Consider the following 22448-nt stretch of genomic DNA (forward strand, 5'->3'; position numbering starts at 1 on the left):
TCCTTTCTGATCTGCCTGTGTTCTAAGTCCCATAACTTCTGAATGGACGGTCGTATTCACATGGGGTTTTCATCAAATATAAACTGAAAGATAGCTCTATTCAAAATTGTCAAAAAATAAACAATTCGATAAGGGCCGACAAACGACTCATTAAGCTTGGTTGCAAATTCATTCACATATCTGTGACTTCAACTCAAAACTGCACTTTTTTCTTCACAAAAACAACATTCGTTTTGATTTTTATTAACGACTTGGTGTTTTATAACGGATATACATGTATTATTTTATTATTCTCAGATATGCATTTATATATGTCTTAATTATACTTCTTTGGTTCAAATATAAAACTGCACTGAATAAAAGACTTCTTTGCACTGCACTCAAGCGGGATGTGACGTGAGAAACATCAACACCACAACGTGATCTTCTTAAATCAACAACTTCAACAAATTAAAACAAGTTTGCAGTAAATTACAAAAATAGTATTCAATTCCACTCGCAGCCTATGTTACGGAAGCATTAGGTGGCCAACTGCGATTCCGCGTTTCCGTGAAAAATTATCGAGTTTCCTAGATTTAGCATCAAGGAAAGACATCTCTAATAGGAAAGTACGGATGCCGTCGTTCCGTGTTTCACAAAATCACAGATGGTCACTTTAAGCCCCTTACCATACTGATTGGGGGAAAGGAAAATCCTTGCCAAAAAATCTTTTCTATCGACTGAAAATATAATTGGACGTGCAGTTACAAAACAAAAAGAAGGTTCCTATATAAAATTTAATACACTTCCAAAATTTGGACCAGTTCTCTGTACATTTTCCTCTTTCCAGCGGGCAAGCATTTAGAGTCCTCTTTTACCTATCTTTCCCACTGACTGACCGACCGACCGACCGACCGACTGACCGACCGACAGATGACTATACTCTCAGTGTTTATAGAAAAAACCAATTGTGTCTTGTTATTAGAAACAACTTTTGGAAACAAACTGTTTTAAAATGGAGTTTTGACAAATTGCATTTCATCTATGCATTTGATCTGATTTCGTTGTTATTATTACAATTATGCTATTATGCTAATTATGCTATTATGCTAATCATACAAGTATGATTCCCCTTTTTATTGTCATACAGCTACGAGGCCTCAACATATTACGATCGGGCTTCTTAAAGAAACACAATACAACATATAATTTTAATTTTATTGAAAAAATAAAACATGGATTAGGAACGTTGCTTGAACAAGCGTCCTGATCATGATTCTTTTAAATCGGTTGAACTGAAACCACTTGATCAATGCTCTCGTCAGTGTGAAAGGTCACCGAAGGTTGATGAACATGAACATGCCTTTCTCTCTGTCTGTCTCCGATGCGGTTAATACGTACACCATCTAAGAGTTCTTCTGTGGAACTTTGATGACAACCTGGAATTTGGTAAGAAATATTAAAGTTTAATTAAATAACAAAATGGCTTAAATAGTGCTTAAAATTTAAAATCGGACACTAACTGTAAACAGTTCTGTCTGCTCAAAAATACAAGGGCTACTCTCCTAACTTTCCCACAGTCTGCTGTCTATAATTATATACCTCCTATACATAATTTGTCAAGAAAGTTCTACTGGATTTTATTTTCCTGGACCTTATTTTCTGCGTTGTTTTTTTTGCCCAATCAATTTTCAATCAGCTACATGTTTAATCCTCATTGATAATAAATTCAACTTACAGTCTTGACTTCACAGTATTCCTTGAACCCGTCCTCACCCCTACAACGCAAGAAAGGAAAATCAAAATGTTCATTTCAAAACACGACAAAGTCGATCCCGATGTGGTAAATTATAGAAAATTTATAGTACTAACATTACCTCTCCTTTGGGGGGGGGGGGGGAATGCTACGCCCGAAGCTAGACGAGCAAAGTACATGTACTGAGATCCGACCAGTGCTTTAATATCACAGAGGGCACAAGTCGTGCAAATGCAAACAGCAAGTACATGCTCCGTACAAATACTTGGAGTCCAAAGTCACACATTCAAGCAGGATATAATGGCGTTCAAAACAGCCTAAACTATATCAAAACACTGATTTAAAGCTTTCCAGAGTACAAGCTATGGTAAATGTTTGTACAGGCACTACTTAAGGTAAAGTGGAGAACAAAGTTCCTTTTTTTGTACACGTAATCAATAAAGTAATATAGTGCATGTAAAGCATGACACATGAGCATAAAAGGCACGAGAGTGGACTGAAAACGTATATCTGTTGATGTACCCTTAAGGAGAGTTTTTTGTCATAAGATATACCTTAGGGAGACACCGAACATTACGGAGACGTTTAGGCAACATTTTAATGTCGCAAATAGGCTCGATCGATTGTTCATGGTCCAAAACATAAATATACCAAAATCTCGTGGGGGTAGGATTAGGGATAATTGAGGTAAGGGTTGTTTACAGTTGGACACATTTTGTGCACAACCCTATGGGAATGTCTCCCTAAAGACACCATTTCCCGTAATTATCATTATTACATTGTATTTGTGAGGCATAAAGGAATATCTAGACGAATGAGAATATTTAGTGTTTAATTACATTTAAACCTTCGCATTTATTTACTGTCATGGACATTAATTAAAACAATCAGATGTTTTTCTCGGTCATGTCCACTTGTCTGTCGATAGGTTATAGGATACAAAAGCATGACGCTTCACCTTATACCTAAATGTTGTCGTAAATTTGTTATAGTATTGATCCATGTACATTATTAAACATTGTACACCATTACATAATTCATTGCATTTTGCTCTGTATAATAAGTTTGCAAGACATAGTAACATTTTATAGTGTGGAAATGGCAACATTGAAATAAATGTGTGTATACTATTGCTATTAATTACTGTCATTAGATTATAATACAGCATGAGCAGTATTCAAAGCGTCATAAAAATATAATATATTTCATATTAATTTTATCTCATTTTACAGTTCGGAAAAGAACTTACCCCTCCCTGCCAACGCCGGACATTTTGTATCCACCGAAAGGAATCATGGGACTGAAGAGACCGTAGTTGTTAACCCTGTAGAGAAATTGAATTAAAAGTTAAGGTTAAAAGTAGCCTTTGGTACATTTCTGGTGAAAAAAAATACATGTCTATCAATAAAGTTATTTTCAAGTTTGTCATTGAGCGGTTTCCGACATTTTCTGATGAAACAAAAGAAAACGCATGGTTTTCTGATTTGATGAAGAGTGGTTCTTGTAAAGTAAGGACAAATGCACGCACTGCAGTGAGCCGAGATGAAGTTTTCATCACGACACACTCGGAAAGGGTGCAAGACAGTTCTTATCTCCGTCGACTCGATCAAACTACTAGGGAAGATAATACAAGGGGGTTGTCTTTGATCACACTAGGAGTCTTACTGTGATGTCATGGCTACAGCCGAAATGTTAGTAAGCTGCATTGTTCAGATTTCTGTAAGTCATCTATAGACATTGCCAAAGATGGCTTTATTAGTTTTTTCAGTGATGTCTTACTCATGATTTCCTTATTGCCATAAACAAAACTATAGAGACAAAAGCAATACACTCTTGACAGCAATATGCTCTTGGGAGCACATGAAAAAACAAATTGTATTAAAGCGTATTATTCTTGTTGAAATGAACGACTGATGTACCAGATAAGACCGGCCCTTATGGTGTTGGCTACAGTCAACGCCTTGTCAATGTCCTTCGTGAACACGGCACCAGCCAGGCCGTACGTCGTAGCATTGGCACGCTCGACCACTTCCTCGATGGTTTTGAATTTCAGAATCTGCTGGACCGGCCCAAAAATCTGAAGAAGAAAAAAAGAAAGAAAGTCAATCCAATCTTTAAACTAGTTTTTAAGGGCTCATTTGGAAATTCAAAAATATTTCATGGTTAAGCCACTTCACACAGATGTGTCTGCAAACTTCTCCAAAGTATGTAAGAGGTTGTCTATTCTCAAACATGATGTGCATCCACTGTTGAAAATCAGATGAGAGATTGTTATGTTTACCTCTTCCTTGGCAATGCGCATGTCATCTGTGACGTCGGAGAAGACGGTGCTCTCCACGAAGTAGCCACAGTCTCCCTTGCGTTGACCTCCGCACATGAGTTTGGCGCCTTCCTTCTTGCCGCTCTCGATCAGCTCCAAGATCTTGTCCAGTTGATCTTGGTCGATCTATAGGAGTGAATTCGTTTTAACAAGAGCTGTAAGTTCACCGAACAATAAACCATTATCATATTGCGGCCATCTTGAATTATTCCCATTCAAATTAACGTAACCATGGCGAGGCTAGAAGGAAAAATAGTCTGGTTCCTTTTTTGCACCAAAAAATTATCATTCAGTACTGCTATTGGATATCGGGAACATGACTAAAATGGTGGCCGCAGGATAAAGGAATATATTGGCCATTTTTTCAGCCCATGCCATAATATTTATCTGGTACCGGCCCCGATTATGATATATTTTGCGATCAGCAAATGTGTGCAGAACAGAATCAGTTAGTTCCCCTATCTTCCCGAAAATTGGCACATTTCGTTCGGTGCAAACAATAATGGACCAAAATGGCGTGCACAAGTGCCGATGATTGGCTGTTCATTTTTTTTCTTAACACACAGATTGGCTAAGCGACATTTTCTGTTGAGAATAATTATTCCAGTGTCCAAGAGGCTCTGCTGTTTTGATGCTCTTGCCTCAGTATGTATTTTATCAGCTGTTAACGGAATGGTTCTCGGGCTTTTATGCATCCTTGATAAAATCCTCCACAGCCATGAGTTGGGAAGAAAAGGTGAATTTTAATTGAAAAAATGATTAATGTGCCTTATTCATATTGAATTGAAAGTTAGGTAAAATCTTAATTTTTTGAACCTGTGATGAGAAATGAAAGCAAGTTAATTTATAATAAATTCCAGTCTGCTTCAATGAATATTTTAAAATTTGTAATTAAACATTCTCTAATGTTTAAAGTGATATTTCAAAAAAATGAAAGTAAAATAAGGCTGCATTGTGTCTGCATAAATAGTCTGGCGCCATCCCATTTAACAGTTAACAATTAAGGAAATACATCCAGGAACTCGACAAAAATGGCCAACTCGTCAATAAGGCCCATTGAAACACGATAAAATAAAGGGAACAGAGAGCGAGAGAGAGAGAGAGAGAGACGATGATGCATTGATTCGAATCTACGGCATTCCCATTTCAAAAAACACGAGCCTTAACCGCGAAAAATCAAAACCAAATAAAGTCATCTCACGTGGTAATCATGAGATACATGTCGAGAAACATTTTGATACATGCTTCTGAATGATGAAGAAGTTGTAGCTACGGAAATGCAAACTCTCATTCTTGTTATTGGTTTCAAGTGCTGTCTTTAATTTCCAATGCTTACTACAGCAAGTATATACGTGGTTGCAGAAAACATATAGCGTTTTCGGCGTACCTGGGGTCCGCCTTCCGTCTTGACATCGTACGGGTCACCGACGACGCGTTTCTCGGCCCTCTCCTTGCTCTTCCGGACAAATTCATCGTAGATGTCCTCCTGTACGAAGGTCCTGGTGCCGGCACAGCAGACCTGGCCGGAGTTAAGAAAGACGCCCCAGTGGCTCATCTCCACAGCGTAGTCAACTGATAATACCAGATTATCAAAAGAGAAAACATGGTGAATTGGATAACACAAGATACAAAATCAATTTCGCTGGGATATTGAATAATTATGATCAATTAGTTCATCAGAAAACAGTGGAGGGCGACATTTTTAATTGTACTGCTAAGCACCGTAATTTGCTTAGCAAAGAAACTAACAGAGCACCAGCCAAAATGTCATGCAATTTATATTGCTCGGGACTGGGGTTCTCTGTTCATTTTTTGCTCAGCACGAAAAAATGGCAAAGGTCGTGGAACTGTACGTTTTCAATTAGGTAACATTGCTTCTTTGCGAGGCATCTGGTAGGTACTGCAATATTCATGGCACGTGCCCCTACCTCCGCCCCCTCCCTTTGGTTACGTCACAGTCACTTAATGATCGAATTATTCTGGACTGATATGAAATTTTGATTTTTTTTTTATGACTTACGGTCACAGTCAGCGAAGACAACATTTGGACTCTTCCCACCCAGCTCCAGATGGATTTTCTTCAGGTTACTGTCGGCTCCAGCTCTCTGAATGATGCGCCCAACCTAGACATACATACAAACGGCATGGTATCTCATGTTTAAGCTGTCAATTATCTTATTTTCGGTATACGTGAAGCCCCTGTATGATTAGGGCCTAAATACAAGTTGAAGATATTTCTGTACCTCAGTTGAGCCGGTGAAGGTTACCATGTCAACATCCATACTGCCTGTCAGGGCTGCGCCAGCTGTGGGTCCGTAACCAGGCACAACGTTGATAACACCGGGAGGGAAACCAGCCTAAAAATGAACAGGAAAAAACCTGCATTATGATTTCTGCAGATCTCTTTTATTTTTAAAAGCTCAACAAAAAGTGAAGTTGTGCCCGAATCTTTTCAACTGACTGGTCCATCAAACGATCGATCCATTAGGCCCCGCCCACTTCGCACCTGGGCAACATCACGTGTGCGTCTGTAATAACGCACGCGTCATAATGTAAGACACGCGTGTCGGACATCAGTCACGGCTGTGATTGGTCAAAGCATCATAAAGGCGGAGCTATAGTGGATCGGTCTATTCAATGATTCAAATACAGAGTGCAAAATAATGTGTGATTACCTCCTTGGCGAGTGAAGCAATGTAGAGAGCGGTGAGTGGACTCTGCTCTGCCGGCTTGATGACTAGCGTGTTGCCCACGGTCAGCGCGCAGGAGAGCTTGGCTCCGGTCAATAAGCAAGGGAAATTCCAGGGAATAATGGCTGCCACCACGCCGATTGGCTCGTAGCGCGAATAGCAGAAGTAATCCCCGTCTGGGAACGGAAGCATGAAAGTAAGCCAGACCGGAAAGACAGACGCAAAGTTCAAGGTAGAGAGTTTGGAACGATACGGATTTGGTTCAAAAGGGGGGAGGGGTAGGAGCATTGAATGGGGGTAGCTGTGAGGTCCGGGAGGATGCTGCCCGGAAAAGGTTTGGAATTGAGAGATGCTTTCTTGTGCATTCTGCCATAAACAATTTAAGGGTTATGATTTTGTTCGGTTTTATTCCTTGCTATCATTTCCTTTTGGCAGAAGGGGAGGGGCGGACCCTCCCTAAAATAATTATGCAGATCTGTCACTGCATGCACTAGTCAAAAGCTTTACTAAATAGTTTTGGCCAGTCTCGCATAGAGGCATTTTCAAACTCATTTGGTGATAAAAAGCTCCTTAAACAAGGAGCCCCAAACTAGGTCATTTACCAAATTTACTTGATCTGAGTTCGAGACTTAAAAAGCTTTCCCGCATTACGAAGGCGCATACGTGTAGTACTGATCTTTAAACTAAGAACTCTAACTTCATGAGAGTTCAACTGTTATTGACGGATGCTAGTAGTTTTTGATATGTCATCGTCTCCTTTTTCAGGGGGGGGGGGGGTTGGGTGTTGGGATATAGCTCACCTAGGGGAACGACCTTCCCGTGAAGTTTGTCTGCGTAGCCAGCCCCGTACCGCAAGAATTTAGCGCAGCCCATGACAGAGCCCGTGGCATTCATGACTGTCATACCATTGTCCATGGTCTCAAGGTTCTAAGAGAATGAGAAAATGTCCACATTATGTATCACCGGAAACCTGTCACACTGGACTCGGCATTAAAGGCACATGAGGAACACTGGCATTAGTATCCAGAAATGAACCTACGATTTTAATGAGAAAAACCTTCTTAGATAGTTCTATAGAGTATATTCTGTGAAATTATTCAGCCTGAATTTGTATCGTTCAAAAGAAAACTAACCTTGAAGGTGAATTTAGTCTCAATTTTCCCTGAAAATATTAAGCCACATAGGAACCATGAATTCCGGGTGTATAAAGTAAAGCAAGAAAAAAATAGTAAAGTCTGTTATGAGCCAATGTGGCCCATCGGGCCGGTGTTTATATCCAGTTTCAGTAGCATGAAACGACTGAGAATATCCCTGGATGGGATGCTAGTCCATCGCAGGTCACTCCTCAGTTATATGCCGGTACCTATTTATACTCCTGAGTGGAGAGAGGCAAGTGGGGGTGAAGTGGCTTGCCCAAGGACACTATGACCAGCAGCTGGATTTGAACCCTGTCCCTCTGATCATGAGTCACTAACCCTAACCACTAGGCCACACTCCCCACAATTCCGGGTGTATGTTACATCTCCATGCCCCTACCACTTGCAGGTACCTATCCTCCCTTTCTCCTATTCATAAGCCCTTACCACGAGATACTCCCGGTCTCTCTCGATGAGGTCCGCCAGTTTGTTGAGGAGACGTGCCCGACCAGTTGCGTCCATGCGTCGCCATGCTGAACCCAGCTTGAAGGCATCCTGGGCAGCGCGGACCGCCTTGTCAGCATCGGCCTTTAAATAAAATGACCTGGAGTTTATATAATTATATCTTATATATACGATCTTGGATATGACGTGTTCAGCACACAGTTTATCTGATCTTGATGCTTTAATAAGAATATCTGATATTGACTTTTGTGTTTGCTCTTCACGTACGTAATTTCATGTCCGATGAATTGCGAGAAAGAAATTCACAATCTTACTCGAACCCATGACGTCCTGCGTTAAGGCGGAGTTGGAGTGAAATCTTCTAAAAGTTGCTCTTCAATCTTCTGATCTTACCTTATCTCCTTCTTGAACATCGCACGTCTTCTTGCTCGTGGCCGGATTGAGAGTCGGAAAGGTCTTTCCGCTCACGGAATTGACGAACTCATTGTTGATGAAGATCTTTATAAAACAAATAAGGAAACTGGACAATTAATATGAAGGAATCGTATTGTTTTCGCGTTCGAGGTACTATAAACGAAGTCGCGTCTGTAGCAGAACGAGGAAGAATATAAATACTGACGATTTGAGAATCAAGTTTTACTCCAACACAAAAACAAGAACTCTGCCCCTTGCCAATAAATGCATGCGCTGGTCTGGCTTAATAATCATGTTGCTTCGATTGTTGTCGAATGTCTCTTAATTCGTACGCGTTATCCATAGACCAAGTGATATTTATTTACCTTTATTTTATATCCACCACGAACAAAATACTAAACTCAATCACAGACCACGAACAGAGAGTGTCTTCTCCTCTAACTAAAAAAAAAGGATCGCATTATTAACTCTGATGTCTTTTAATATAAGCCCCTATCTAAAATAGCAACTTGCATTCGCCAACAACTTAAATCTGCACATCTGTTTAATAATGCAGTCAGTCACCGACAAGCGCAAGAATCAAGATGAATCAAATCCAGTATTTGGAACGTCAGCAACGCTATTTGATTTAGCGACTTCCATACCTCGGCACGGCTTCATGTTACCACGGACCTAAATGGTCCGTGATGTATCCACGGAAGAGGATCCGTGATGTAACCATGCTTATCGGGGATCGACTAGCTGAATCAAATCCAGCCTTGGACAAAGACTACTCAACTTCCACTAATTCACCTTGCACGTGCACAATGTTAGATTAGGGCCTATGGAAGGAATACATGTATATACGTGTTGAGCCATGTACAAAGTTCCTGTTACGCAGAATGAGCTTTCTTTCATGTTCATGTCATGTTTATTTTTTCCTCTCTTCAGTTACATGCTTGAAAATTGTGTTTTCCAGATGATCAGATGGGACAAATAAAGCAACAGTTATGTTAGAAACATTCCAATATAGGTCTACATTTATTGCATATGTATGTACATGTATCGCCTACCTTCGTGTACTTGACTTCAACGGGCGCCATTTTCTATCGTTTGCAGTCTGACTGTATGTTGTACGCTTGTCTGATTTCCCTACGACCGGCCAAGGTGACGAAGCTCAAAAGGAACGAGTGCCCGCCTACCACTGGGTTTTTAATGAAATGTTATCAGCCTTGAAAATCGCTGACACCGCGAGTTTATGTTTGTTTAACCTTCGCCCGTCGTAAATAGATTTGTGTAATTTTTGATTTTCTATAAGTAAGGCACAGCACGACCAAAGTGCGATTAGCTATTGTTACAATAATTGCACTGTCATCTCCCAATCACAAAAAAAGCGATGGTGTTTTTATTATACTTATTGTAATGAAACACCTGTTTGTTTCTCTTCCGGCAAATTATTGTATTCGTCATTTTCAGGCGCGGTTTTTTTTTTTTTTTTATTTGCAGACAGTTTTGATATACTTTTGGTAATCACTTAGAAAAAAATGTGGGTAATTGTAGAAAAAAAAGTTGAAAAAAATATTTCACCGAATCAATTTTAAACGGTCTTGTTCATTATATTTACGATTATCCGAATCTAATTTCTTTTCTGTTCGTTGTCTCTCTACAATTTGTTTGCCTTCAACTTTTTGTTTAAAATTTATTTACTATAGGCCTGAAATGATCGTCGAATATGTGTGAGCAGTGGGGTAAGTTCGTATAGGTACATAATTATGATCATGCTTGATTGCCTTTATTTGGTTTTCGCTTGAGGCAAAATTGTTAGGATGCATATATAACAACTGTAATAGCTGTGTTGATATACATTTTGAGAAAACAGACTCCATACGCACGTTGCTAGCGCTCCTGATTCAGAATTTGCCGTGCCATACTTTTTTAATTGCCCCCTCTTGTGTTCAATTCCTTAATCAGCATTATTATTCAGCTAAGTATCGAGGCACACTTTTTTAAATTCATCTTCAGTGATGGTATTTCATCCGCCAAGTATGCACCAATTTCAAGTGGGAAAATTTGCAAAGAAATAGGCCTACTGTATATATTCTGGTAGAAAATTAGCAACGTTTTTTGCCCAACTCCGGAATTCGTGGCTCCATGTATGTACCCAACAACTACACGCGCATAATCCGTACTACGGTGGCTGTGTTCGCCAATCCGTTGCGCAAGTACGGCGTTATATCGCCGTACAATTGCGTTATGTATTGCTTTACTACTGCCCTGTAAATTTCCAAGCTAACAACTTTGTGATATATAGGGGGTTGGCAACGTGAGCGTGCATTAGGATCCGCACAAAGTGTTTTTTGTCTTGCATTTTCTTGTCATTAGTTAACTATTTTTTTCCTTGAAGGTCAATATTCCAACTGTGGCACCCTTAAACAGCCTTTACTATTAGATCAATTAATGTGCAAATTAGATAAACTGCAATTATGAAACTACATGTACGAGTTTTTCTTCAGGATCTCTTCATTCATGAACTAAGATGTCTACATCGACCAGGTTTGGGGGTCAACGAATTCATTTATGTTATAACAATGAAAATTCGTGTATTTTATGCATGATAATTATGTAAATTAGCAATCTCCATTATCAAAAAATAAGTTCTATCTATATCTTCGCAGGACGTATCAAACGAGATGTCTATTAAAACCATAGAGCTTTATAATTATACAGCTCTATGATTAAAACCCATTTTTTTGGATCGACAAATTCATCGGAAGCCATTCTTACAATGATAATGTAAATATATCATTCGTAACATGCAATTTAGTATCCGTCATAATCAGTATAATTTAAAAGCCTACCAGTACCTTTCCGTAGGAATTTATTACCATATCAATTTGAGGTATCGAACTATAGACCCATATTGTCAGCGTGACTTGTTCAATTTAAGCTTCATTATGGAAATGTAATTTCATATCATGTAGAAATAGGCCTATGCAGATTAGCTGTAATAATTAGTTTGTCGTGAATGTCGTGAATGTCGTGTTTTCTAAATAGGATCTGTTATTTAGAAGGCACTCATTAGCGACACTACAAAACAAACATCACACGTATATGTATACACAGAGGTTAACCTACGTTCGAAAGTTTAAAAACTAAATTATAAAAAGACGTTAGGCCTAGACATACTTTTGAATAAAATACATGTACGTTTGGTACAAAGTACACCCCATGTGTGCTGTTTGACCCTGCATGATTAAAATAAGTTCATTAAAAGTGTCCTTTTGTTGTAAAATATACTTGAAGCAACCTTGGGAGTATAGATTATTTTTTTGGCACAGTTTTGACTGGTTGGGTGGAGAGGGTTGCTGGACAGACGTTAGTTCCATCTTCTCCTTTTTATTTAACTTATCTTTAGAAAACAATTGACATTTAAAGGATATTTCTGTGTAAATATGGTAGTATTCATATGGGCTCTAACGGAATTCTAAAATTATCTTTCCTACGCCCGGTATGAAATATGTTCCCTTAAAATATGCAAAATATCATACTTTATGCACACAAAACGTGCATAAAATTTGAACGCGGCACGCGCGCTGACAAAAGGGAATTTATTAAGGCCTAAAATATTGTCCTGCTTCCGATTACATGTCATGCGGAAATTGGGTAAGTAGGGAGTTTTTCTTTTTGCCAATTTTGTGTGTGTGTAAAATGGAGGGTTCTGCGTATAAGAGTAAAAGGTAGAAATTTGTGGTTTTGGGGGTTTTCCTCATTTTTCCCATAAAAAATAGGGTAGGCCTAGGGGCTATCAGAATAAGGTAGGTAGGTAAACTGGAAGTAGACCTCCTTTTTTGGCCTAATCTTCTGCAAGACCTACATATACCATGTAAACATATGCATATTAGCTGTAATAATTAGTTTAAATTTAGTGTTTTCTAGTTATCTTGATGTGTAATTATAGAAGACACACAATAAACCTACACTGCAAAACAAACATTTTTTTGACTTATCATGGATTAGTCGACTCGAAAGCATGCAGCCTGAATGATGTTCGCTATCCTGAAGTAAGAAAACGAAAAGACCTGGGCCCAATGTCTGGGCTCTGCTTACAGTTAGCGAAATATCCTTGCTTACTGTAGCAGAAAAGTCGCGTAATTCACGCGTTAGCGAGGAATTTTGGCTTGTGCGCATGAGTACACCCCGTAACTAAGGATTGTGTGCTTACAGGGTTAGCACAGAATTTTTTCTGTTAGCGCGGTTAGCACAAAATGGTGATCGTAAGCGCGGAGTTCTGTGCTTAGCAGAGCCATGGAATTACAAATAAATCAGACAAGCTTTCCACATATACCTTTGGGGCCGAGTACCAGTTACAACTTTTATTGATTCCTTCTCATTTATAATACCAACAATTTAGTGATTATTTTTTTCACACATTTTTGTTGCACTCGTAATTTGACATATAATCTGTTAAAAATCAGTTTTAAAAGTTTTAAGAATGAAGAAAGTTGCGGATTATTCCTTTTTAGGGACCATAGTTTCTTTATCATGAAGATATTGACCAATCACAATCAAGATGTCAAGCTTACAACTCCAAACACTGACCAATCACAACTGTTCCACTCGGCCTGATGACTGGTGAACTGTAATAAGTTTGTTGATTATTTATGATATTGATTTACTAAAGTTAAAAAGTGAATTATATTTGCAACTTATATTTCTTAAATTCTGTGCATTTATAGGTGAATCGATGATCACTTATCCTTGGATAATAATGAAGAACAATATTGAAAAGCTTTGCTGGTTGACTTTAGGCCATACGACTGGGGCTAGCAACCCAATTGTATCCATATCTATTTAGGCATGCTGTGGCTTCCGAGCCCCCCCCCCCCCCCCGGAATGAGGTTAATGGCACTCTGGATTTAAGACTAGGAAACGTAAAGCTTTGAGGGTAAAATTTTCAATCAGGGGCCAAACAGAAATTTGAACAAATTGTTGCTTCCTTTTTGGCCTGACAGGTTAAGGTTACACTGAAAAACTGATGATGGGGAATACAATAGAACATCCGTCTGTGGAGCTTCCCCCTGAGAAGATGGTGATGGTCACAGGTGGAAACACTGGTACAACATGTTGGTCTTTTCACTAAATCCCTTAGCATTCTTTCAAACTAAACATTTTTGAGGGGGAATAACTTCCAGAATCCTTCTCTACCAGGTTCCCTCACAATCCACCAGATTCCTACATAATCTACCAGATTCCCACACAATCCACTAGAATCCTACACAATCCAACAGAATCCCATACAAACCACCAGATTCCCACACAATCCACCAGATTCCCATGCAATCCATCAGATTCCAAAAAGGTCCACAGATTATCACACAATTCACCAGATTCCCAAACAATCAACCAGAATCGTACAAAATCCACGAGAATCCGACAGATTTTCAATGCATCAAGCTCCATGTAAAGTAATACCAGTTGGATTGAACAATCTGTGTAAATACTGCAAAATCCTCTTGAAAAGTCTAGGAGATTATGGATAAACAGTTTTTTTTTATTTGTATTATATATATCAAATGTATCAATAATTCAGAAAGGCAAAGGAAAAGGCCTTACGCTTCTCCTACCATCAGGATAACTACAGTTTTTACTCCCTCTCTCGATTTATCCCCAAAGGTTTGCAACTGTCTCACACTCCCTGCTTAGGAAACCTCCCACCACACCTTCAAAGGAGATGGAATCAAGTTATGCATGGTGCCTCTATTAAACTCATCAATATTCTCTCTCAGCAGTGTCAATTTACACGTGAGGACCTCCATCAGAACATTTCCCACCTTGACTCCCAACTCAAATCCAGTTGTTCTGATTCCACGTACAGGAATTTCCATGATGAGATTGAAAGGGGTTTGTCTAACCTTGACTCTGTCCTACTCAACAGGAGAAACAAGAAGATTGGTGGCTTGCTTGCCAAGCAACAACAACGCAGACACAGACGTTTCAGACGTCCTAGGTCCCCATCTACCACGCCACCACCAGAACCCCCTGTCAACACTGTAGTTAATCTTTCTTCCTCATCAATATCTGACGCAGAGCACAAACTTCTCTCCAAGGGTCTCAATTTTTGTCCCGCTCCCCGTTCTGTGAACCAGGTTCAGCTCAGCCAAGATCTCACGGAATACTACCGTAGAATCCGTCTGCGTGAGTTTTTCCTGGACAGTGAACCGTGTGAGCCAGAGCCTTTTCGAGTCAAGAGTTCATGGGTACCCCCCAAGAATCGTGTGCCAGCCATAGAGACATACGTTCAAGTTATAAATTCCCAAGTCACTAACCCGGACAACTTCCCCCACAGGACTCATGATAATCTCCCCAGAGAGGAGCGCCTGGCTCTCAACTCCTTGCGCTCTCGCACCGACATCATCATCAAGCCAGCAGATAAAGGTTCAGCTGTGGTCATCATGGATCGTCAGCAGTACATTGATGAGGCCCACCGTCAGTTGGATAATCGCACTAACTATACCCGCCTTGACTCTGACCCCACAGGCACTTTCTGTCGAGATATACAACAGGTACTTGACGATATGCGATCACGTGACCAGCTGTCCAAGAAAGCTCACAAATTTCTTTCTCCCTCTGATTGTAGGACTGCCAGATTTTACCTTCTACCCAAGATTCACAAGGCTGGCAACCCCGGTAGACCCATCATCTCCGGTAATGGCTCACCCACGGAACGCATCTCCCTGTTCATTGACAGTTTTCTCAAACCCCTTGTCCCACAGATTTCGTCATACATTCACGACACCCCAGACTTCCTACGCAAGCTTGAAGGAATCAAGGACCAGATTCCCAGCACGGCCATCATTGGGACTTTCGACGTCTCATCTCTGTACACCAACATCCCCCATGAGGAGGGTGTTCGTGATTGCTCCTTGGCTCTGGCCAAGGCAGGACACACGACTCCTCCCATCAGTGATGTTGGCACCCTCATGAGACTTATACTAACGAAGAACAATTTTTCCTTCCTTGGTGAACACTATCTACAGGTACACGGCACTGCAATGGGCACTCGCATGGCCCCATCCATGGCTTGCCTCTTCATGGGTGACCTCGAAGAACGCATTCTTGCCTCGGCCCCATGTCGCCCTTGGATCTGGTGGAGATATATTGATGATGTTTTTTTCATCTGGACCAGCGATGAGGACAGTCTCTTGACCTTCACTAACCACATCAATTCCTTCCACAGAACCATCAAATTCACATCGGAGTTCTCGGCTCACCAAACCCACTTTCTGGATGTCACCGTCCGCAAGCAAGGCAACTCACTAACCACTGACCTGTATTCCAAACCCACAGACACCCACCAGTACCTCCACTCCTCCAGCTGTCACCCCAGGCACTGCAAAACTGGCATAGCGTTTAGCCAGGCACTCAGACTCAGAAGAATTTGTTCTAATGATTCCGATTTCTCCCGCCATACACAGATACTGAGGAACAACTTGGTGGCCAGGGGTCACAGCTCTCGCCAAGTTCATCGTGCCATTGCCAGAGCTAAAGCTATCCCCAGAAATCTAGCTCTCACGGGAAAGGCCCCTGATGCCATGGCCAAACCCATGATTCCCTTGGTTACCACGTTTCACCCCAATCTCCCTCCCCTTCGCAAAATCACTAATGACAATCATCATATCCTCCATACTTCAGATCGCCTTGCCCGCGCCATCCCCAACGGCCCCACATTGGTTTACAGGCGTCCTCGAAATCTACGGGACTTGATTGTTCGAGCTGAAGTCCCATCCTTAGATGCATCCCCTCCCACCCAGCATGGTACTTTCAAGTGCAGTTCCAGATGTGTTGTCTGCCAGATTCATATCCAGGAGTCTGACTCCTTTTCTGGCCACTCCTCTGTCACTACCCACAGAACCATTGGTAACATCACGTGTAACACCCCTAATGTCATATATCTTATTTCTTGCAGGGTCTGTGGAGTGCAGTATGTAGGTGAGACTAAGAATACGCTCAAGAAGCGTTTCTATGCCCACCGGTCAACGGTCAACACCAAGAAACTAGACACCCCTGTTGGTCATCACTTCAACCTGCCTAACCACTCCATTTCTGATATGATTTTGCAGGGCATTGAATCTCTTGGCCATCGCAAGGACTCAGTTCGCCTCAGCAGAGAGAAAGTGTGGATGAATCGTCTTCGAACTATTCAACCACATGGTCTCAACATCCAACTTGGAAATGATTAATATTTTTCTTCCTCCATTGTCTTCTGTTGCAGATAATCCACCTGGTCTTCATTGTTTGTGTTTCCCCATCTTTCCCCATCTTTCATCCCTTTCCACCTCCATACTGTCCCCCCCCCCCCGCATAATCCCCCCTCACTCCCACACTCTTTTGTCCGTTCCCACTCCCTGTGACCTTTGATCCTTCCCCTTTCTGGTCCCTCCCCTGTTCATACCAGACCCCTTGTGGTTTGCCATCTCCCTTTGTTTCTTTGTTCTCTCATCCACCCTCCCCTGCATCTTTCCACACCTTTCCCACCTAATCCTCCTTTTGTGTTTCTTCTTTCATCCCTGCATGTTTGTGTGCACCCCCATGTTAATGTATGTACCTCTGTCATTTCTGTTTTAGCCTCTGAAGAAGAACTTGCTAAGTTCGCAACGTCAGGCCACATTAATTTTTAGATTTAATAATTCATTTTGTACGTTCTCCCAACACTTATTTCTACTCTGCCTTCAATTCTTTGAATTGCTTTCAATATTTAGCTTCCTTCAGTGTTCAATCGCAGCTAATTGTTCTGTTTAGTGGTGATCCCTATAAAGTGTTTTGTTTTCATGACAAAAATTGTTGATTTTTCTTTGATGCAGGGATTGGATATGAAACGGCAAAGTCCATAGCTGAGATGGGAGCAAGAGTTTGTATCGCATGTCGATCAGAGGACAAAGCCAAAGCAGTGAGTTTTATGGTTTCAGGGAGTAAATACCTGACATTTAATATCATTGACTTCACAAAACATGGAACACTTCGCAAAACATGGAACTATAATTATTCTCTATAAGCACTTTTGAAGAAGAATCTGGTGTGATGGTATTGTTTTATATGATTAAGTCTGGAACCAAATTCCAGTTGTGTGACTCGACTCGGACCTGGACTCGAGTTCTAGTTTGCATGACCTGGAGAATCGAATCACGATCACAAATGACTTGGACTCGGACTCGGACTCGACCCTGCGGACTCGGACTTGAACTCGAACTCGACCTGCGTGACTTGGGAATCGACCCAAATTACCACAAATCTCGGAATTGATGTTTGGTGACTCGAATACAAGTCTTCCAATTTCATTTATCTTTATAGGAAAAAATCAGCCTATATAGATGTAATCTCAGGAAAAAATTTAAGACATCCTTGCTGACAACCCGGCTGTTTCACTTGGGGACGTCTCTATAGTCCGAAGAACCATTGGTCCGAATTCCCATTGGTCCGAAGTCCCATTGGTCCGACGTCCCATTGGTTCGACGGCCCATTGCTCAATACGTTCCATTGGTATAAACGTCCCTCTGGTGCGACGTCCCATAGGATTAATAGGGTTAGGGTTTATATGTTTTTTTAGGGTTAGGGTTAGGGTCAGTCAACCTTAACAAGTGGAACTACACAGTATTATGTTTCAGACCAATAGGACTTCGGACGAATGGGACTCGGACCAATGGGACTTCGGACCAATGGGACTTTGGACCAATGGGACTTCGAACCAATGAGACTTCGGACAAATGGTACTTCGGACTCAGGTTATTCTTTCTGTGCCAAGCAAATATTTGAGCTTATCCGCTCCATTTAATAATTCTCTCGCTTTTGGACTGCACATAGTACTTCTGTCCTCGTTAATGCCTGCTGGTATGATTGCAGTAAGGTGTCTTGCTTAGGGACATCAATTCTGTGTCACAAATTCAGTTACCTGACAAGCTTCAGCTGAGAACAAGTCGAAAGCAGTACAAATCAATGACATATATTTTCTAGTAATATAACTGTCCTAGTAAATTGTTGAGCAAGATAATCTCAGCTGAATAGCAAGTTCTTGCTAGTAATAGCAGCTCCACGTGTGGACCAAGGTATTATAACTGAATGTTAATGTCATTTTCATAAATTTGAAGTTTGGCATCTCTATAGGCAATCGAGCGAATGCAGAAAGAACATCGGGATGAAGTACAGAAGAGACGCCATGCGCAGGTAACTGACATGTTCCTTTATTCAATATGGAAGCGTAAAGTAGGCCTTTTCCAAACTTTTTTGTTGGTCACGATATGAGGGGGGGGGGGGCTGTGACACGATTATACTTTTTCCTATTAACAATTTTTCATGAATGCCACTGGCCAGGCGTCATCTCCATCCACTAGTGAAGAAGTTGAGATCAAGCCGCTGAATGTGGAGTACATCAAAGTGGATCTCGCCTCGTTGCAATCTACCATGGACTTCATTCAGGAGACCAAGGAGAGGATGCAGTACCTTAATGTCTTGGTCTGCAATGCTGGAATTGCCTTTGTCAAACAAGGTAAGGACTCGCTACATGCCCTGCGATTGGCGCTATCGAAAGTTCCCATTTGCTCCACAAGTCATGTTCAAAAGGGTTCTTTCGTTGTTGTTGTTTTTTTAAATAGAATACACAGATGATAATTACGAGTCTCAATTCCAAGTCAACTACCTGTCACATCTCCTCATTGTGCTGCATCTCATGCCGCTGCTGCGGGCTGGTGCTCCCGACTCCCGCATCATTCTCCTGTCGTCAGAGGCGCATATGTATAGTGCCAGGACACTAGACCTGGACAACATGCAGGGCCGCAAGTCCTACGGTCGGTTAACAGCCTACTCGTCCTCCAAGGCCTACATGGTGAAATTATTTTGTTTCAGAAAGTGTATGATGAAGTCAAAGATCTAGTCCAGGCTACATGGGCGTTGCCAGACCATTTTAAATGTTACAAAAATGCTTACATTTGCACCAGTCATTCAGCAACCACTGGGATTGTGCTGTGGGGAGGGGGTAGGGGTGTGTGTGTGTGGGTGTGTGTGTGTGTGTGTGGGGGGGGGGGGGGGGTAAGGTTTATGCCATCTAACCAAGGGATGCTATAGGGGGTAAGGTTTATGCCATCTAACCAAGGGATGCTATTTAAAGCGATTGGAACTGGCCACTGTTACACAAATATGACATCAACTACTTCACCCATAGCGCTACTAAATGTTACGGTAATTGTTTTGGTGGGAATGGTTGCACCTCATAAGGTTTCTTGCAACTTAAAGTGTCCTCTACAAGTTCTGCCAACTACAGCTGTGTCTCACTATATCGCCCTATACATTCCTCATCCTAGTCAGTTGCAGAGAATTTTATTTCTAGATTTGTTGTTTAAAGATCATGGCAGCACACTTTCTGTCTCGAAGACTGGAGGAGACTGGAGTGAGCACTTTCTCCGTCGACCCTGGAATTGTGGACACGGACATCGTGAATAACTACAGCGACTTGAAACTGATGAGCTTCTTTATGGAGGCTTCCAAAAAAATGGGTAAGTTCAATTTTGTTTGTGCATTTCAGAACTTAATTTGTTGTTGCCCAAAATTTCATTGTCAGTATGTGAATAGATGGAGCCAGGTTTCTCGCCAGTGTGTAAATGGATCAAGCAAACTGTTCCCCTGAAGTTATTCAAACTTTATTGAAATGATTGAATGCTTTATGTGTTAAGGTATAATGCGTACTCCGAAAAAGGGGGCGGCAACAAGTGTTGTGGCCTGTGTCGATCCAAGCCTCCGTGGGAAAACTGCAGTGTTCATGAAGAATTGTCGACCTGCTAACCCTGCTAACTTCTGTCGGTAAGGCTTTGGGGAAATGTTTGTTCAAAGGTATAACCCGTAATCCGAAACGGGGAGGGGGGGGGGGAGGGGGGCAACAAGTGTCGTGGCCTGTGTCGATCCACGCCTCCTTGGGTAAATTGCCCTGTACATAAAATTGTCCACCATCTTTCCCTGCGGCTTATTGCTGTCGGTAATGCGTTGATAAAAATGGTGATGGTGCAATGGTGATCACAATGTCGAAAACTGGACGCTTAATTTCGAGTCAATAAAATTCTGAGGAAATGTGAAAATTTCAAGTTTTTAAGAAGTCTTCAATAAGCTATCAGTGAATTTGAAACAAGGATCCTGTGATGATATTAAGTCCATTTTTTTCATTTTTGACTTGGGGGTTCTGTGATTGCTGACCCAACTTGAACATCCTTTGACTCAAGGATCTTTTGATTTCTGACTCAAAGACCAAGCCTTTTAACTCATGGGTCCTAGGATTACAGACGAGTACCAAATGAAGAGCTGGAATTACTGAAGTGACCTTTTCATTCTAAACATAACAGATAGCTCCTAAATTATGACTCATTATTCCTTGCTTTTTACTCATGGTTTTTAATTAATGGAGAGTTTTTGGTTTCTTATTCAAGGGTCGTTTGATTTCTGACTCAAGGGTCCTTGGGTTAATTTAATTAAGCCTATCTTCTGCAGGAATGTGAACAACCAGGAGACACTTTGGAGTTACAGTCTTGGATGTCTCAACCAGTTCATCTCTGATGATATGCTCAAAGAAGCCTTCCCATCAGCGAGGCCAGATCTGCTGACCATTCCCAAGGACACAAGGACAGTCGAAGAGAAGATTGCTGATGATTCGGGAAGAAAGAAGGGAGTTCAGATGACAAAGAGATGGGAGACAAATCCAAAGGAGGAGAGGCATCTTTGGAGAGGAAGCAGGATGAGGAGCAACCAGAGATAGAGTCTTCTTCTGCAGCTACAGAGGTACCCTCTGAAAATGTCAAGGCATCGCAAGAACCATGGGGCTAATTTAGAAGAACAGATACCTGAAGACACACTCAAAGATGAAGACAATGAACCAAGGCATCTTCCAAACAGGAGCAGACAGAAGAGCAGCCGAAAAGAGAATTACCATCTGCAGTTGCAGCATTATCCATCGAAAGGGTCAATTAAGGCAGAGGAAAAACCCAGTGGGCAGGTATCAGAGAAAAGGGGCGTGACAGATGATGCTGAAAATAAGTAATTAGCAGCTGAGAACTGCAGTATCTTTAGATAATAAGCAGGTGAAGAACAACCAGAAAGGGAACCTTCAACTCAGGCAGCTTCTGAAATTGACCAGACATTAGGAGAATCAAATATCAGGGGATGAACGCCAGTATGCGGATAGTGTGCCGGACAAAAACACACTCACTTTGTATATAACCAGCCTTATGGGGACCGTTTGCAACACTCCGAATTCCACACGCAGTATATGAATAGTGTGCGTGACAAAAATTGGTCATTTATGCGTTTTCATATGTCGACTACACACTTCGCATGCTGTACATTTCTATACAATTGGCGGAATATACACACTTTGTATATAACCAGCCTTATGGGGACCGTTTGTAGCAATCATAATACCACACGCAGTATATGAATAGTGTATGGGACAAAAATACCCATTTATGCGTTTTCATATGTCGAATACACACACTTCGCATGCTGTACATTGTCTATGACATTGGCGGAACATACACACTTTGTATATAACCAGCCTTATGGGGACCGTTCGTAACAATTAAATTCCACAGGCAGTATTTGAATAGTGTGTAGGACAAAAATACCCATTTATGCGTTTTCATATGTTCACTACACACACTTCGCATGCTGTACATTTC

General features: G+C 41.2%; 1 protein-coding gene and 1 pseudogene across 1 annotated transcript; one reads left to right on the forward strand and one right to left on the reverse strand.

Annotated features, from left to right (window-relative positions):
* Positions 1 to 227: 227 nt before the first annotated feature.
* LOC119722287 (retinal dehydrogenase 2-like) lies at positions 228 to 9940 on the reverse strand. Its single transcript, XM_038192328.1, has 13 exons — positions 9813 to 9940; positions 8740 to 8844; positions 8329 to 8469; positions 7546 to 7672; positions 6731 to 6921; positions 6299 to 6412; positions 6076 to 6178; positions 5443 to 5627; positions 4017 to 4181; positions 3655 to 3812; positions 2985 to 3059; positions 1718 to 1757; positions 228 to 1418 (listed from the first exon to the last, which is right to left on the reverse strand). The coding sequence occupies exons 1-13, from the start codon at positions 9840 to 9842 to the stop codon at positions 1386 to 1388; spliced, it is 1467 nt and encodes a 488-aa protein (XP_038048256.1). The 5' UTR covers positions 9843 to 9940; the 3' UTR covers positions 228 to 1385.
* A 3837-nt stretch (positions 9941 to 13777) lies between these two features.
* LOC119722291 lies at positions 13778 to 21845 on the forward strand (annotated as a pseudogene).
* The last annotated feature ends 603 nt before the right edge of the window (positions 21846 to 22448 follow it).

The sequence above is a fragment of the Patiria miniata genome, unplaced genomic scaffold, assembly GCF_015706575.1.
Source record: "Patiria miniata isolate m_02_andy unplaced genomic scaffold, ASM1570657v1 HiC_scaffold_15, whole genome shotgun sequence".
Taxonomy (NCBI): Eukaryota; Metazoa; Echinodermata; class Asteroidea; order Valvatida; family Asterinidae; genus Patiria; species Patiria miniata.